General features: G+C 38.2%; 1 protein-coding gene across 1 annotated transcript; it reads right to left on the reverse strand.

Annotated features, from left to right (window-relative positions):
* Positions 1 to 492: 492 nt before the first annotated feature.
* On the reverse strand, positions 493 to 18,054 carry mpp2a (MAGUK p55 scaffold protein 2a). Its single transcript, XM_059348158.1, has 14 exons — positions 17,923 to 18,054; positions 14,346 to 14,394; positions 13,503 to 13,603; positions 13,222 to 13,377; positions 12,897 to 13,067; positions 12,608 to 12,715; positions 12,156 to 12,275; positions 11,869 to 12,000; positions 10,892 to 10,994; positions 8,942 to 9,010; positions 8,677 to 8,838; positions 7,649 to 7,851; positions 6,190 to 6,318; positions 493 to 6,055 (listed from the first exon to the last, which is right to left on the reverse strand). The coding sequence occupies exons 2-14, from the start codon at positions 14,374 to 14,376 to the stop codon at positions 5,879 to 5,881; spliced, it is 1,662 nt and encodes a 553-aa protein (XP_059204141.1). The 5' UTR covers positions 14,377 to 14,394; positions 17,923 to 18,054; the 3' UTR covers positions 493 to 5,878.
* Positions 18,055 to 18,954: the final 900 nt, after the last annotated feature.

Genomic DNA, 18,954 nt, shown 5'->3' on the forward strand with positions numbered 1-18,954 from the left:
TATTTCATTTATTCATTTTGTTTGGTTAGTATAGATTATGTTTATTTTAATGAGTTAATTTTCCTGATTTGCTTTGTTGGTAAATTAGCTGCTGTCTTTTGTGTTCAGTGTTTGTCAACCCCCTCTTGTGTTTGGTATGGGCTGGTCACCCAGTATATAAGCTCCCTCTTGTGTTTAGTCATAAGGTCTGTTTGTCTTCTGTTAGTTTGTTCAGTTGACGGTTATACAGTTTTGTTACCTTGACCTCTTTTATGGGTCCAATTACATTTATTTGGAAATTGTGTTGCTTTATACTTTGGGTAAAAGACCCCTTTTTGAAAATACTACCTGTTGTCCTCATTGCCAACTGACTTTGTCCCTCACACTGACCCACTTGAGTTCTTGTTTCGTAATACATATGAATGCATTCTTCTATTGCATGGCGTCTTGTGGAAAATAGCAGCACAATGAGAAAAAAAATCTGTCTACAGGAATAAATCACAGAATGAATAATCAATCAGAATAATTTATTTAATATAGGCATGAACAATCATCAGTCCTACAAACAAAAAGTTACAAGGTTCAAGCTCTATTAACTGTCCGGCCATGTGTGACTGTAGAAATGCAGAATTTAAAGGAGCACTCCGCTGACTTTACAAGATCATGGGGAAAACTCAGCTTGTGAAAACAGTTATGTGTATATATTTTAACCCGTCTAAAACCCATAGAAATAACCCAGATTATGTCATAGTGTCATCAGGATATCTCAACCTTTGGTGTTTCAGTTTTGACCATTCCTTCTTATGTTTTTCATAAGCTCCTCAACTTTATTCAAGTGCAATATTAAATCACTGAAGTTTGCGTTTAAGGTTAAAATCTCAAATTGAATTCTCTATAGAGAGCAAATGAAATTATGTATTTTTGTAGGCCAACCCAGAAGTAGCATCACCATGGGGTCTGTTGAGAATTGCCCTATTTGGATCATGGCAGAAAATAAGCTCTGTGGCAAACACACATTTCTGATGCTTTGTTCAGCCTTAATGCAGCTGAAAGAAATAAAAAGCTAACGTTTTGCTACAGACGTCAGCACTGTTAGCTTCAGATGGTCTCCGACAAGCTAACCAGCAGTTCTGACAAGCTAGTGAATCCGTAGCCTAATAAATTTCTTATTAACTACATTTACAAACTACAAGAGTTTGCAAGAGCACTGAAAAACACAACTAGAGGCTGTGGGGCAGACGAGTGAGAGAGTTGCCGTCCATGTCCAGTGTGATGGCGTTTGATATCCCCGACAACCACTGTAATCTCATTTAGCCACTTGTTAGCAACCGCCTTTTTAAGGAAACATATAAACTCCAAAATTCACAAGTGTGGGTATTTATTAACGTATTTTATGTCGTACAACGAAACACGAAAATCTCTTAAGCTTGTGTTAACCACAGACAATATTTCAGGCATCTAACCAAAAACCCATTCATGCTAACTTACTTCTGGGTTTACAAACTCATTACTGCGGCGCCCTGTAATGTAGCATTTTTTCATAAAACCTTCAAAAGTATTTAGTAAATATACAGTCTGCATATGTACAGTAAACCTATACTTTTCCCCCCCAAACAGATAATTGTCAGCAAGCTATATTTTTTTCAGAAACTGAATAAAAATTGTTCAACCCAAACACCTTTAGAGTTACAGTTGTACAGAAATGTGTATATTTAATGATGATTTATATACTGTGATAAAATGGTTTTATTGCATTCATGTGATTTCATAGAAAAAGAACACAGTGAGGTTTTGGAAAGTCCTCGAGAGGGCAACAAATGTTGTGTATCTCATCACCAAACACTCAAGAGATCCAAATATAGCTGCCAGACAAATATCAGCTTTTATAAGCCACTTTAAAAACCAAAGCACAAGTATAAATGTCATTTTACAAAGAATGAGCCACTAAAAATGTCTCCTAACAGGCCTACAAACAACTGGTCTGAATTTGTATCTGACAAACACCTTTTTTCCTCAGTTATCACTAAACAATTAATTGTGCATCAAAGGTATTCCGTAGCTGCCACAATGAAAAGATCTGAGTACAAAAAAGCTGCTAAAAGAGCTTTCTGCAGTTGGCACCATGGACAGTGTTACACATACAGTACGGTGGCCAAAGAGGGCATGACATGTTAAAAATAGCCAAAGCAAAACAAGGGCGACACAAATGAAAATTTTCACACTTCAGGTCAGGTTTCTGGCAATTATTTGTTATGTTCTTTACTCGTAGGCAACTGTATACAAGTGTTTACTAATGACATGACTGTAAATACTATAGGCACGAACCTCATACCTACTAATTCAGTATCTATTATATCATTGTGTCTCTACATACTATCTACAAGCTGTGTACAAGTGACTTAATGAAGATGACCAATGGGTTTTATTTTGAATAAGAAATATTACACTAGGAATAGGATAGTGTGGTGTGTGAACAGAATAACCCATTCTTATGAAATGCAATGGAATAGAGTGATGGGTTTTGTGTGTGTGTGTGTGTGTGTGTGTGTGTGTGTGTGTGTGTGTGTGTGTGTGTGTGGTTAGGGGTTTCACTATGTAATGCCTCATATCAGCCCTACTCAGTGGTGGAAAGTAACTAAGTACATTTACTCAAGTACTGTACTTAAATACAATTTTGAGGTACTTGTACTTTACTTGAGTATTTTTTTTTAATTAAATCGTATAACAGTATATTAAGTAATTGAATGAGCCCTGGCTTTACAAAATTAAAACACTGCTTACATAAAAGCATCAATACAAATTTTTTTTATAATATATTTGGAATATATGAAGCAATCTGAGTGGGTCCATTTTGCATCACAAAAACTTTTACTTTTGATACTTTAAGTACATTTTGATGCTGATACTTTTGTACTTTTACTGCAATTAGTTTTGAATGCAGGACTTTTACTTGTAGTGGAGTAATTTGAGTGTGGTATTAGAATACTTTTTCCACCACTGGCCCTACTGGGGGTCTTAGATCAGAGTCTGCCTGGGAACTTGCCACACAATATCAGAATCAAATGTTTCACAACATGATACCAAATGTGACTGGCTGACTGGTCCAGCACCAATTAAAAGACAAGGACACTGGTGTCAAATACACTGTGAAGTCTGTTACTTAGGAGCTACTGCATGAGTTACACTCTAATATATTATACATTCCACAAGTTTTGAATTCATTATGTGCCTATAAAGACCTGATCACACCATAAGGAGGTGCATCAAAAGTAATTTGTGCATCTTTGCAAAAATATTTGGTTCTACAAGATAACCGATGTAGATAATATACTTCCAAGGCTAATTGGTAAGCAGTATTTGTGTTAACCTGCCCAAGGAAATCAGGTCAGTGATCTATTTTAAGTCTCTTGTTAAAACAAACTTTTATTGGAGAGCCTTTCCTGATTATACCTGAATTTTAACTTCCCTTGAGCTGTCTTTTAATTGCACAGAATGATGCCATTTTCGAACATTACTTGTATCTGTTGTTTAATGTCTGTTTTTAACTAAAGCACTTTGTAACATGTGTTTTGAAAAGTGCTCTATAAATAAAGATTATTATTAATATTACTACATGTTAGAGTGTTCAGTGGTGGAATGTAACATTCACTCAAGTACTTAACTCAAATACAACTTCAGGATTTCCATTTATGTAACTTTATACTTCTATGCCACTTCATTTTAGAGGTAAATCTTCACTACATTTAGCTGCCAACTTAGTTACTTTTCAGGTCAAAATTTAACAAGAAAACATAGGATCAGTTTAAAATGATTATGTATTTTTATAAATTAAACCAAAATGATCCATACCTTGACAACAGTAAAATGCTGCTTACATAAATGGAATATACATTTGGAATATAATCTGAGTGGTGCCATTGTGCATACTAATTACTTTAACTTTAGTTACTTTAAGTACATTTTGATGCTGATACTTTTGTAGTGAGGTTTTGACTGCAGAACTTTTACTCATAGTGGAGTAATTCCACAGTGTGGCATTGGGACTTTTGAAAGCTTCTTCTGAGAGTACTCGGATTACTTTTTTGTTGAATCGAGTAATGTAACACATTAGTTAGGCAATTCATGTAATCAGTTATTGTGTTACATGCCGACAAATAATCCATTGTCCCCCCACACAACGATATTTCTGTTGCTTTCCTACTTACACCAATTCTCCATCGGACCCCCAAGATGATTTTGGATGTGGCTGTTTCTTTCCCTTACTACTAGACTCTCTCTTCTCGGTCTCTCTTCTATGAAGTGTAGTGGGAGTAAATCATCTGATATCAAAATCATGTCAGAGAAGACATGAGAAGTTGTGTTTTGACACAAAATTTTGAACTGAGCCATGTTGGTTTTGAAAAAGCTGACTCTTCAGAATGAAACGGATCACAAAAACTAATTCATTAATACATTTATACATGTACTTAGGAGACAATAGGTCAAGCTTGTTTAGTGAATATTAACGACCGACGCTCTCCCACTATTTAAATCCAGACTCAAAACTCAATCAGTTCAAATTAGCTTGCACTGCACTTTTTTTTGGGTTTGTTTTTATTATTTTCTGTAACCACACCGCAATGCATTCTTTGTTTTGTTTTGTTTTATTTCTTGTGTCTTCTTTTCATTCCCTGTTTTGTCTTGTTCAAACTATTGTACAGTGTCCTTGAGTGTTAGAAAGGCGCTTATAAATTAAATGTATTATCATTATAGATAGGAACAAACGGTCGCCCATGAAGTTGGAATAATTTTGTTTTCAGACACAACCCTCCGTTAATTGTGGTTTTCAGTGTGAAATGTTTGGAAGAGATTGTTTAATAAGGTTTTGAGAAGATATACACATTAGCTGTCGAGAAAAAATCACATTGTCACAATCATTTTTTTAGAAAGAGGTAAAAAAATATATTTTATTCCACCTTTATGGGCAACCGTGTATATTGATGTGGTTATTGTTGGGCTTTCTGTCTTTTCACTACCTGCGTGTGTTGTTGGAGTGCCTATGATTGTGTCTATAAGTACATGAAATAATGAACAACTTGGCCTGTGCTTGCAAAACAGATTGAGAACAGATGGACCTTGAGGTCTTCTAAATATCACGTCATTTGTCAAGTATAACATTTTATAAAAACTAATTTGAGGAAATTTGTGACGTTTGCTTGACAACCGAAGCACTGCATGTGTTGGTTTTATGTTTAATTTTGTGTTGAAACTAGTGCTGCTTTGGGTTGAAAAGGTTAGTCAAATAATTAATCCGAAAAATGAATTAATGAGAATAATAGAAACTATCTTTTTAATTTCACACTTTTGTAAATCAAAGACCTTCAGATCATTTAACTGCCGAGCAAAAGAAATAGTGTTGAGTTATCTGTGTGTCCTGTTAGTCATGATGGGTGTTTATCATTGTTTTTAATATGTTCGGTCAAGGTTAAGGTTTGCTATCAAATATAAAAATATCAATGAATGATCAAATGATCAAGTTCTGCTTGCACATAGATTAACATCAGTGTCAATCTCTTTGATCATGAAATGTAAGAAAGGTCTGCTGATGATCATCAGTAATGGCACATAGAATTGAAAAACATACAAAAGTCTTTGCTCTAAAATTCATGCACAAACAGGTGCACACACACACACACACACACACACACACACACTTTTTCCACCTCCTTTCCCTTCTCATTCTCTTCTTCCTGTCTTCCCTGCACAGAAAAATATAACCCTGTTTAAATAATGGATGTCTTATTCACACAGGAAAATATCCTGCCGTGGTCAAATAAGAACTTCCATTATTTTCACAGAGGCATATTTTAATTGCCAATGTTCCCTTCCTCCTCTGTTCTCCACAGCTTCTTTTTATTTTTTAGAAAACCCATGTGACGGGGACCCACTGGGGGTTTTTAGAAACCGTTTCTAGGGCAGCCTTGACACTGCGGTAGGTCTCGTCCAGGTTGTCGTTGACGATGCTGAGGTCGAAGTAGTGACCATAGGCCGCCTGGATTTTAGCGCTCTCGTCACACGTCCTCTGCAGCTCTTCATCCTGAAATGAAAAATGGTTTTGCATGCTGTTATTGCCAACACAGCATTTCTTCTTTTTAACTATTTCCAGTTAATATTGAGTTCTAACAGCCTGTTCAGCTGAAAATGTTAGTTCTCTCTAGATTAACTTCTTACCGTCAGTGTCTTAGTCACCACCTCTGCCTCTACAGCCGAGTGGTTCATCGCCTTGAGCACCTCGAAGTCCGGAGACTGAAGGAACACCACGTAGGGCAAGAACTCAGAGGTCCTCAGCACTTTGAGAGACTAGAATACAACATGAACACACACACACACATTCAATTCAGAGTGTCTGGGGAAGTTTAAACAGCTGGAGATGTCATGCTGGTGAAACTGAATGACTCATGCTTGCTTCTACAATGTCATCTGATGTAAGATGCTCTTGTCATCTAACTGCATGGAACCACTCAGCAGCCCGCAGGGACTGGTTGCATTGGACAGTTATTAGAGGTGTGAATCCCCAGAGGCCCCACGATACGATTTCATCCCAATACTTGAGTCACGATACAATATTATTGCGATTTTAAGCATTTTGCGATATGATTAGTATTGCGATACAATATGTTGCGATTTAACTGTTTAACTGCATTTTGTGTCCACAAAATTAAATTCAACAACAATTGGTTTGTCAAATAAGAGAAAATTCTCAGTCTATTCATCTCACTTCAGTCTTTTTATTTCTCCACAATGAGACTCAAACCCACAGACTGACCAACAAAGTATTCAGTCAAACTGAACTGAACTGATATCAAACATGTACGGACGACAACAACTGCAGCATTTTCTCAAAATGTATCACATCAAATTACACATGTGAATGGGATAACTTGAAGTAATGAACCCACAAAGAATGATCAACCCAGTTGACCTTAGCCTTACCCCGAACTAATAGCCTTTTTGAGCCCAGTGTTTTGGTTTTATGGCACAGCACTTCATTGTTTTGGTTCTCTCTCACAGCTTTCACAGCCTCATTTTCAACCACAGCAGGCAGCTGTTTTCGGAAAAGCTCTAAGAAACTACTGTGCGCTGCCTGCCAGGCACATAATGGTAGACAGAAACAGTAAGAGACTAGCTGGTGAACATATTGAAGCCTTTAGCTGCAAATGAGACATATTTCCCTCAGGAGTTGGTGCAGACCAAAAACAGAGCTATAACAATAGTGAATAATGGATAATAAAATAGTAGATTTGCCAGGTAAACAGAAATGCTAAATTAAAAAACATTCATGTTGCTCTGTATCTGCTAGTTATATGTTCATGCCGTGTTTAAAGCGTGCTCTACTGTGCCCATAGGGGAAAAAAACATGTGCCCCTGCTGATTGTTGTATTAAAAATAATTAAAAAACTATGGCTGACACTTGTTTTATGGCCCTAAAATACAGCATTCACATTGTATTCAATGAAGCTAATGAAGAAAAACCACAAACAAAATTTTCATCAAAAGTATGAAGTTAAAACTACCAACTTACCATGATGTATTTGTTAACTCATTGACCTTTAACCTCTGACAGACAGAAATTGTGTATGGAGCATTTTCATACTGACACAAGTCACCTTGTTGTAGTATCGACACATACCTGAGGGTTAGCGTCCAGTATGCAGACGCGTCCTGCCTCCACCACCTCATGTATGGAGTCGATCTTGATTCCATACAGGTTGCCGTCGTACTCTCCATGTTCAAGAAATCGTCCGTTCTTAATGTCGGTCTCCATCTTGCTGCGGCTGGTGAAGGCGTACATCCGACTCTCGCGATCTTCCTTTTTGGGCTTTCTGGAGGTGTCTGGACAAACACAAAAACCCAGTCATGTAAAAACATACACACAATTACCCAGAAGAACCTTTTAGCTTGTTGAAAGAGCGGTGGTGGCCGAGCGAACTACAGAGTGAAGAGAAGGAGGGGCAGCGGAAAGTAAAATCATGAATGAGAGGAATAAAATGTTATTTTCTGATTGTTTAACTAAATAAAAACATGGTGGTGTAGTGGTTAGCCCCTCTCTAGCCTCACAGCAAGATGTTCGCAGATTTAAATCTTGCTTGCGGCTCTTCTGTGTGGAGTTTGCATGTTCTCCCAGTGTTAGTGTGGGTTCTCTCCAGGTCCTCCGGCTTACCCCCACAGTCCAAAAACATGCAGCTAAGGTTTAAGTGGTGACTTTAAATTGCCCGTACGAGTGAATGAGAGCGTAAATGGTTGTCTGTCTCTATGTGTCTGTCCTGTGATAGTCTGTAGACCTGTCCAGGGTGTACCCCGCCTCTCGCCCAATGTCAGGTTATGTAACACAACATCAAACTGTATTGATATAAATGTTAAAAATGATATCGATATGACTTAAAAAGTTGATATACCGCCCAGCCCCGAGTTCTGAAGCACTAATAAACACACCTACACCTTCACACACCTCTGTATAACCCACATTTTTATTAGTCTGTAGTTTTAGGATATTTCTGCATATTATACCTTTAAAATCATGTTCTGTCAGAAGCATGTGTAATATTGTTATAACTCTGTTCCTGCTCTTAATTCAAACTATATTATGGTCACACAGAAATCTTAAGTATTACAGCCTTGTACCTAGGGTAGACTACTTTAATATATCAAATTTCATACATGGAATGGTGGTTCCAAAGAGGAGTGGATCTCGAAGTAGAAGCTTGTTCTTCAGTCTCCGCCGCCCCACGCCCTGGGCACCAATCAAAATCAGAGTTTTCCTCTTGAAAGGTGGTACCTTGGCTACCTCTTCGTAGAGCAGTATTTCATGTCTGTCGAACTCTGAGAGGAAGAAGACAGAAGGAAGAAGCATCACAGTTTCACAGGGGGAAAATGTAGAGCAAGTGCTATAGATGAGGACACCTTTTTTGTGCTCCTTTGTTACCTGCATTTTTGGTGGTCACATACATCATTTTCTTTTTCTTCTTCCCTCCAACACCAGTACAAAGATTTCCTAAATATAAATGGGGCATAGTGTTAGTTGAGGCATTGAAATCAGATATAAGCAGATTGTCATTGTTCATGCCTCTGAATCACTGGCTCATTAACTGACTTTATTCGTGCCAAACTATTTCTTGTTAAAGACAGTTTGCATGGCAACCAGTGGAGAAGAAGCTCCTAGACTTAACCAAGAAACAGCGGTATCAATGGGCCTCATTCACCAACGGTTCTTAGAAATACATTTCTTCTTAAAACCCACTTGCGCTGTTTTCTGACATTCAAACTTCTGTTATTTGAGATTTATTCTTAGGTAAGAACAAAGTCTACCAACAGCAGAAACAGAAACAATCTCCACTAAAGAGCACACCTACACACATTTGAGTGCTGACATGTTTGTGCAAAATAATTTATATTTTAAACAATTATACGGTTATACAATATTATGGCATTTAAATTACAATAGTTACTTTTTAAATAATACTTTTTTTTTTTTTACAAAGCAATATGCTATTTTAGACAAAATAAAACTACTTAATCTAAATAATCAATGCACTTAGACTTAAATTCACAACAGTTATGTTAAATGTTAATTAATTCACTTCTGCTGTTACTAAGCATGACAGCTCATGTGGAATTAATTTCCTGCATAAGTGCCTTCACTTCAGTACTCAGAGTTCATACACCTTTTCCAAGGTCAAATTCGAGCACTTTTCAAGCACTTTCAAGGTCCATTTTCAAGCTTTTCCAGCATCTTAAAGCTGTGATAAATTACATATTTCTACGAATACATACATACTGAAAATGATTATTTTACGTTTTCATTTCAGGTTCTCCAACTAATTGTATTTCTATTCTATAGGATTTTGTTGTTAAAGAAATGCAGATACAATTTTAAGCACTTTATCCAAAATTCAAGCACTTTTCAAACCTTGAAAACACAACCTTAAAATTCAAGCATTTTCAAGGGTTTCAAGCACCTGTACGAACCCTGAGTCCTATTAAAGTTTTTTGAAGGCGTCCCGGTCCACCTTCTTCAGACTTCAACTTTTCTTTTTCATTTCTATGTGTGACTGTGCAGACGGCCCTGCAGCCCTGCTGGGCGTTTATCTGCTAATTTGGTTCAACTGGCACACCCTTTTAAATTACAAGATCTGGGATTCATCATTCTAAAAACACATGTAGAGACAATTCAGCAGTATCAGAACACCTTCATAATCAGATGTAGACTTTTTATTTGGAACTTTCTTAAAGACTAATTTAAGAGAAAACTTTAGAGGATATTAGTGAATGAGCTCCAATCCCTTCAGGGGTAGTTAGTGGTCATTATAAGCAAGACAAATTGGAAAAACATGACACTCACATTGCTGGGCTTTCCATTCATCCTCCATAGCCCACTGTTATCTTGATATTCCCTACGGTCTTTAGACATTTTATTACTTGTTTTAAAGGTCTAAAACTAAACTGCAGAATATCACTTGTTTTTTTGGGATTTTGAAACTTTTGAAAGTTTTAGAATTGTTGGGTTTACTTAAGTTCCTCTGATCATTGGTGTTAAAATGTACATGAAATATATATGCAGGCATGATATTTCACCACCAGATGGCAGTGTAAAACAGGAAAAGGCTGAAGACGGGAACAATGGCATGGCATGGGGACGTATTACAGTAAAGAAACCTAAATACTCTAAATCCAACAGTTACACCTTCAACTTTCAAGTAAACTGTATTTGCCTAAAATCACACTTAAAGCAATTATGCATGAAAAGTGAATTAAAAGGGGCTTACATTATGAAATTTGCTTTGTGTCATTATTATTACTACCATTTTTATGATTTTATTTTTCTTCATAACTAGTTTGTATTTTATTGATCATCACAATCTTTCAGTCCAGTTACCTGCTGGTGGCAGTTCAGCATCTCTCTTGACAAACGCTTTCCTCTTCTCCTCCAGCATCTGACTGGGAACCAGCCCTGCGCTGCCACCCTCCACATGACGGGCCTGTATGACACAGTACATAGACTTGCATTCATTCCCTGGATAAAGCTTTTGTCCACTAGTCATTTCCATTTAACTGGGCTTTAGTCTGAAATATGTCTTCATAGGTAGTAGAGGTGTGAATCACCAGAGGCCCCACGATACGATTTTATCCCGATACTTGAGTCACGATACTATGTTACTGCGATTTTAAGCATTTTGCGATATGGTGAGTATTGCGATGCAATTTTCTGCAATTTAACTGTTTAACTGCATTTTGTGTCCACAAAATAAAGTTCAATCAAGAATTGAGAAATTGAGAAAATTCTCTCTCTGTTTGTTCATCTCAGTCTGTTCATCTCACTTCAGTCTTTTTATTTCTCCACAATGAGACTCAAACCCACAGACTGACCAACAAAGTATTCAGTCAAACTGAACTGAACTGATATCAAACATGTATGGACGACAACAACTGCAGCATTTTATCAAAATTTCCTCAACGATAAGCTTCACTGATCTGAATTTTTTTTAATCAAACATAAAAAAAGCCTAACTTTGCAGCATTATTTCAACAACTTTCCGACACAATATCATGATATATTCCTTAAATCTTCTAGTTTCATATGATACCAGTATCTCCAGTATATTCCTAGAAGGTATATACGTTACGGCCTCCAGAACAAAACACAGACAGCAAAAATACTGAAGGCCCAGTGGAGCGCTAAAAATCGATACGGCCATGAATCGATATAACATTACCATGCAAAATATCGCAAAACTACGCTGTATCGATTTTTTCCCCCACCTCTAGTAAGTGGTCCAAGTCAGGAACACACAGAATTTACATTCACAAAACAAACAACTCTCTTCCACGTGTATACATGTTTTTGTACTCCACCTGCCACCAGTTGATGTCGTCCTGGTTGACAATCTGCAGGATGTCTCCCGTCTCAAACCTTAAGCCCGCCTCTTTACAGGGAATCAGGTTGTCGTTGGCCGGGTCGTAGCTGTAGTGACACTTAAAGAACACCTGGACAAACACATACAGACCATTGCGTTTGACAATGGAGGCAATTTATATCATATTATTTCTGGTCATTTTATAACCCACAGTCACCAGCAAAACTTATGGCTGGTGGTATGACCAAATGTATGCAGTCTGTAGCTAGTGTTTGTATCTGTCACCTGACTTGTCGGTATGGCTTCATGGTAGCTGGGCAATATCTTCAGAACCACACTTCCACTGGCTGCTTGCAGCTCCTCCTGCAGCACCCTGGCATCCCGGCCCACCTCTCGTCCATTTACCTGCCGTCACATTAGATAAAAGTATGTTTCTGGACTGACACATTTATAACCATGTGTGTCATGGAAGATGACAGGTTACCAAGGAGTTCAAAAATATCATAAGGGCTTGGTGAACTTTTATGAAGTCCCCCCATTTCCCCAGCCATTTTTCCCCAATTCTAGTGTTTATCTGACAGGACCTTCATATTAGCGATCAGACATTAGAGTTTTAGCGAAAGTTATGTACGAAAGGTTGTGTCAAGAATGACTAAAATTGTAAAGGTATTCCCACCATAAATCCAAAGCATGGAAGGGGTCAGGAAAGCTCATGTCTACTAAATAATCTCTTTTACCTCTTTGATGATATCTCCAACGTGCAGCAGTCCTTGCTGGTCTATCATCCCTCCATGGAGTATGCGGGCTATAATCAGCTCATCCCCCTCCACCTTGAACGTCACACCCTAAAAAGACAATTATAATCACAACTATGATGATAATAATATCAATATCTTAGTAGTAAACCCAAACTACAGATGACCTGTGTACTGCTTTACTCAAAAGCACTTTATTGGAGCAGAAAAGTGCAAACCGTCATGGAATGAACCCAGCTATCAACTGTTTTTTTGCTTTAATGTTACCTACCAGGTGCTCCCCTGCCACTTTGCGTATGCCCACCATGCGGATTGCGTCAGGTGGCGGCGGTTGGTTGTGTGTGGGGCCCTCCTCCTGCTCATGATCCACAAAATCACAGGGGCTCGGGGGTGGGCTATCACATGCCTGGGACGCCACTGAATCATGAGTCTCCAGTAGAGACTGACAATGCAGAAGGGAAGAAATTCAATGTCAGACATGATGATATGTAGCACATTTTGCTTTTAACTGTGCACACAAGAAAAATCCAACTCTTTTCTCTGCACAAAGCTTTACAGAAATGTCTTTTTTACATTTATATGTGCATGTTCTACACCTGGAAGTGAGGCTGTGTGAGTATGCGGGTCAGCTCAGCTGCAGTGTCAGAGTGCTCTGTGAAGGGGTTCAGGTCACTGAGGATCTCCTGAAGGAGCTCCACATTGTTCTCCCTCACTGGCGATGGACGCGGGTCCTTCAGGCTCTCCCCTTGCTCCTAACACACAAAGACACACATACATAAAAATGGATACACATTGACACAATGACATCGTGTGTGTGTGTGTGTGTGTGTGTGTGTGTGTGGGTGTGTGTGTGTGTGTGTGTGTGTGTGTACCACACCAGAGGGCTCTCCATAATGCCTTTGAGGTAGATAAGGTCCAGGTCATTAGCCATGGTAGAGCTGGTGGTGCTGTCGCTCATTGCGTCCAACACCTGGGGAACTATAACAGAGGGACAATAAGAGGGAGAAACAAGGAAAATAAGACAGTGACAAATGGGTTTGAATAAAATATTTTTACCTCTTTCTATGAAATGATTGTGACAATGTGATTTATTCTTGACAGATGTGAAGTGTATATCTTCTCAGAACTTTATTAATCAAATTATTTGTCGGAAAACAAAATTATTTCAACTTTATAGGCGTCCGTGTAAATGCCACATACTATATCATCATACATACATACGTATGTATGTATGTATGTATCTATGTATGTATGTATGTATGTATGTATGTATGTATGTATATAGTCAGACTTTTATTTTGAAAGAATCTCTAATTTTTATTACTATTTTGCATATAGCCTTGTTAAAATCGCATTATGAAACCAGACAGTCCCAGGTGTATCCTTCCGCCAGTTAATTAACTAGTCAATTAACTACCTGAAGTTTCCTCACTAACCTCAAATCCTGCTTCGTAGTACAGGCCCAAGAAAAAAAACAAAGTATCCTGCTGAAATGCTGCAATTGCAGTCCAAGTTGTATTACATTTCCCTCAATCGTCAGTACATACACTACATCTGCAGCTACTTTAACGGGTCATTTTCAACAGAACTTGACTCTACTTCGCATCATTTAAGTGAAAATTAACATGTTTGTGTGCGAGGGGGAAAAGGGTGGACAGAACAAAGAAAATATAGTTCAATGTTTTGGGGAGCTATTGAGGAGGAAGGCGTCTGGTCTCACCAGGCTCTGTCCTGGTGGAGGCCACAGGCATGGTAGAGCTTCAGTCAATCTGAGAGAGAAAGACGGATACAGACAGAGAGAGAGAGAGAGAGAGAGAGAGAGAGAGAGAGAGAGAGAGAGAGAGAGAGAGAGAGAGAGAGAGAGAGAGAGAGAGAGAGAGAGAAAGAATAAATAGTCCATCTTTTATAGTGAATTATGATTATTATCAAGTGACATTTGGGAAAAACAAGGTTTTCATCCTCTAGTGACTATCTTGATTGATATACATGCAGTTGTTAGTACAGATCAGACACATTTTTATTTAATATTATAACGATAAGCCAGAATTTTATGTCAACACTCTTTCGGTAAAATTATAGGAATAGTTCAACATTTTGGGAATGTTACGGTTTGATAATTGATTTGCGAAGAGAAAGGAAGAAAAGACAGAACAGGATACTTAACCCTCAGTGCAGCTACAGCACAGTGAAGGAAACACAGTGAAGCGAGAGGGTTGTACAAAGAAGTTAAAGGAATAGTTCACCATTCTTCGGAATACATTTATTTTATTTCTCGCTGTGAATATAAAGCTACAGCGAGCAGCTTGTACCTGTATTATCAGCATTTGCATACAAACTCCTCCTTTTCCCATCACGCACGCACGCACGCACGCACGCACGCACGCACGCACGCGCACACACACACACACACACACACACACACACACACACACACACACACACACACACACACACACACACACACACACACACACACACAGTGACGTCAGTGAAGGAAGGCGGAGGACCAGCAATTGTTCTAGAATCGAGCATCCATACCGAAAGACAGAAAAATTAAGAGTGAAAGAGGGAGAGGGAGAGAGAGAGAGGGGAGGGGAATGTGGGCGTAACTAATCCATACATCGCCATGACAACAGACAAAATACAATGGAAATTTTGGGAGAGAGGGGAGAACAAAGAGACGCACACATAATTTAAATAAATATAAAATCCCTATCCATCTATCTATCTATCTATCTATCTATCTATCTATCTATCTATCTATCTATCTATCTATCTATCTATCTATCTATCTATCTATCTATCTATCTGAAAAATCTGCTGCTTCAGCTCTTGGCTGCCATGGAAACCTGCCTTCCTTCAGTTTTGCCTTCACACACACACACACACACACACCATCACTGCTTCTGCTAGAGTAGGCATTACACAACATCCAGTTCAGAAAAGAGCGGGAGGGTGGAAGAGAAGACGATGTAAAAACAAGATCTGAAAAAAACTTGAAGAGGGGAAAATGGTGAAGGGATGACTGGATGTAAATTATGATAGCCTACATTATTAATTAATTTGCATCTATATCACCCATTGTCATCCATCTTTTTCACTGATTATGCAAGCTGCATGCTGATGTCAGCAATTGTGGTGGGAAACACTACAAGATACTAATTCATGGTGCATATTTCAGGATCAAAGAAACAATTTTTTCAAAGAGATGCAGCATGTCGCAGGACAGGAGTAGGAAGCTGGACTAACAACAGGAGCTCGTCAAAAATTGGATTCATCGAGCTGTTACCAATATCAACATCAGTATTTAACAGTTTTAAAGATTACAAATATACTCGTCATGGCATTCTGGTTAACACTGTTTCTATTTAACGTATATTTGTGTGTGTGTGTGTGTGTGTGTGTGTGTTATGTCTTGTTATGTTCAATCATGTTTTGTTATGTTTGGACCCTAGGAAGAGTAGCTGTAACAGCCAGGCCACACAGCCTGCAGGAGCAGCGCATATCAGCTCACTCCGGAGCAACGTCCACACTGACAACGTTGCTGCTGCTGTGCTGTTGTGGTGCTGCCTCCCATTTACACTAAAATAATGAAATGTATCAACACATTTCTACAATGTATTTTCTGTCACTGCCTTGTGCCTTGAAAGGATTGCTGGTATGATGTTAATATGAAAAAACTTAATTAATTAAAGATTAATATCTTGAATTTAAAAAATCTATTAATCTGCAGTTCAAGACATGCACATAATGAAAAATCACTGATTGTGTCTCACAATTTAGGGTAACTGTTTTAACAGGTTAGAGTTTTAGTAGCAGTAAGTATTACCCTTGATAAGAAAAAGTCTTGGTCTGGTCTAATGCTTGGAGCAGTATCTGCATTTTAGACATTGCTTTGTTTTAATTTATCTAGACTGTTAAATGATGATATTTGCTGGACAGATTAAGTCCTTTGAGGCACATTTGTGATTTTGGGCTATATAAATAAAACTTAACTGAACTAATTAAATGTATATGGTCCATTGCAGCATAAAATCATCTGCAGTAGCCATTTCTTGTTCTTAGCTGTTTATTCATGTCCCTATATGAAATGTTTGTTTTACCATGATTCCAACCAAGTTGGGGGGCTGTGTGAATTAAAAAGTAATGCATCAAGTCCAGGGTGTAGGCTATATTTACAAAAACAAAAGATGATCAGTTTGAACATAAAAAATGTTATCTTTGAAAATTTTTGAATATATATACGCTGCATAGTTAGGCTTTTTTTATGTTTCATTCAAAAAAATTCAGAGCAGTGAAGCTCAAAGTTGAGGAAAGTTTGAGCAAATGCTGCAGTTGTTGTCATCCATACATTCATTCAGTTCAGTTTGACTAAATACTTTGTTGGTCAGTCTGTGGGTTTGACTCTCATTGTGGGGAAATAAAAAGACTGAAGTGAGATGAATAGACTGAGAATTTTCTCTTCTTTGACAAAACAATTCTTGATTGAATGTAATTTTATAATACTCACCATATCGCAAAATGCTTAAAATCGCAATAATATCATATCGTAATAATATCATATCGTGACACCTCTATCAGATAATGTTTACATACACACACACACATATATATATATAGTACTGATATCCCACTGCTGTGAACTCCATCTGCTTCCCTCTACCGCTCATACCTTTCTCCCTCCATCCTCTTTTTTCCCCTCCCTCATCTCTCCTCATTCTTTTCTCCTCCTCAACATCAACAACTCCCCCCTTGCTCCATCCTCTTCCCTTTCACGTGCCCCCTAATGTTCCCTCCACCCCCTCCTCCTTCCTCCCTCCATCCCCCACCATCACCCATCTGCTCAGCTGCACTAATATGTAAGGAAGCAAATCTTGGCAGGCAGGTGCAGACACAGACACACACACACACACACACACACACACACACACAGAGAGAGAGAGAGAGAGAGAGAGAGAGAGAGAGAGAGAGAGAGAGAGAGAGAGAGAGAGAGAGAGAGAGAGAGAGAGAGAGAGAGCACTATTTGTGGCAGTTTTAATAGGTTCTTCTTTCTGTTAAAGCATTGTGAATGTCAAATTGTGTATTATTAGTATTACTAATACAATACAGCACGCACATACACCCAAAAGAGTTATTAGTCTCAGGGGTCACATATAACAAAGAGTCACACACAAGCACACACACAGGCTGCCCGAAAAACGAAAATTTTAAATAGCCATGTCTTAATTAAATATGTCCGGGAAGCGTGCTCCCTTATGAGTCTTCTGTTACAAACATTAACGCGCGCACTCACGCACCATTGTGAAGCCAGCCCAGTGTAACGCTAGCTGCTGTCTACAGTCCAGCCTCAGCGGGTGGAGAGAGAGAAAAAGGAGCACAATTCGCTCAACAGTAAGTGGAACACATGTGCATAAAGCCGAAATGATTGTGTTGAAAAAGAAAATGTCGTCCACCAACCTTTCAACGCGATAGGCTTCCCAATGTCTGATGTCTCGTGCGCTCCTTGTTGACGTCTGGCTTGTGTTTTTTTTTTTTTTTTTTTTGGCTGTCAAGATGCCGCCAGTGGCAGCAGTAACATACATGCGACTTCCCGGAACATTTCAGAATAAAACACCGGTTTGCAGAACACACACACACACACACACACACACTAGCCACTCTATTTCATCACCCTGTTAAAATAATCGCCTAACTAATTTTTTCAAGTTTTGCAGGAAACACAAAAAACTTCACCAAAAGTGTAACATATGACATTTATTGATCATTTCACTCAAAAAGAATGTAACAAAGGATGGCTATTGGTATATTAATAACACTGTGTGTAAATTATGTAACTTAAGAGAAATAAATGACTTAGGCAATTTCTTGAACATGCCTTTGTGACTTAAGCAAGATAACACTTTATTTTGTAGGTGTCTACATAAGAGTCACACAAGCCTGTCAGTAACATGACATGACAAGTATCATGAACATTAATGTTACTTCAAAGTGCCATTAATGTTCATGACACATCCCATGTCATGTTTATGAAGCACTGATGAAACTCTTATGTAGACACCTTAGAGTAAAGTGTTACCAATATTAGTGTCAACAATAAAACACTGATAAACTAAACTGATAACTTAAGAATCTCCCTCTAGCTCTTCTTTGCTGGGTTCTTATCTGATGCCTGTGAATGTGGCATTCAAAGAAGTGATGATCTTAAAGGGGTAAAATCACATGATCTGATCAACTGAGGATGTAGGCGATTTTACCATAGGTGTCCGGCATCATGAGGAGATGATTTAGGCAAAATAAACAATTTTGACAAAAATTACAATTATTTTGAC

Source organism: Centropristis striata, chromosome 13 (genome assembly GCF_030273125.1).
Source record: "Centropristis striata isolate RG_2023a ecotype Rhode Island chromosome 13, C.striata_1.0, whole genome shotgun sequence".
In the NCBI taxonomy this organism is placed as follows: Eukaryota; Metazoa; Chordata; class Actinopteri; order Perciformes; family Serranidae; genus Centropristis; species Centropristis striata.

What these genes read in the sequence shown, in the direction of transcription:
- mpp2a (XM_059348158.1), bottom strand. Translation starts at nt 14,376, where the DNA reads ATGCCTGTGGCCTCCACCAGGACAGAGCCTG. An exon ending in AAGTGGCAGGGGAGCACCTG is followed by an intron (nt 12,716 to 12,896) that starts GTAGGTAACATT and finishes TTGTCTTTTTAG; the next exon opens with GGTGTGACGTTCAAGGTGGA. An exon ending in ACGACATCAACTGGTGGCAG is followed by an intron (nt 10,995 to 11,868) that starts GTGGAGTACAAA and finishes TGTGTCATACAG; the next exon opens with GCCCGTCATGTGGAGGGTGG.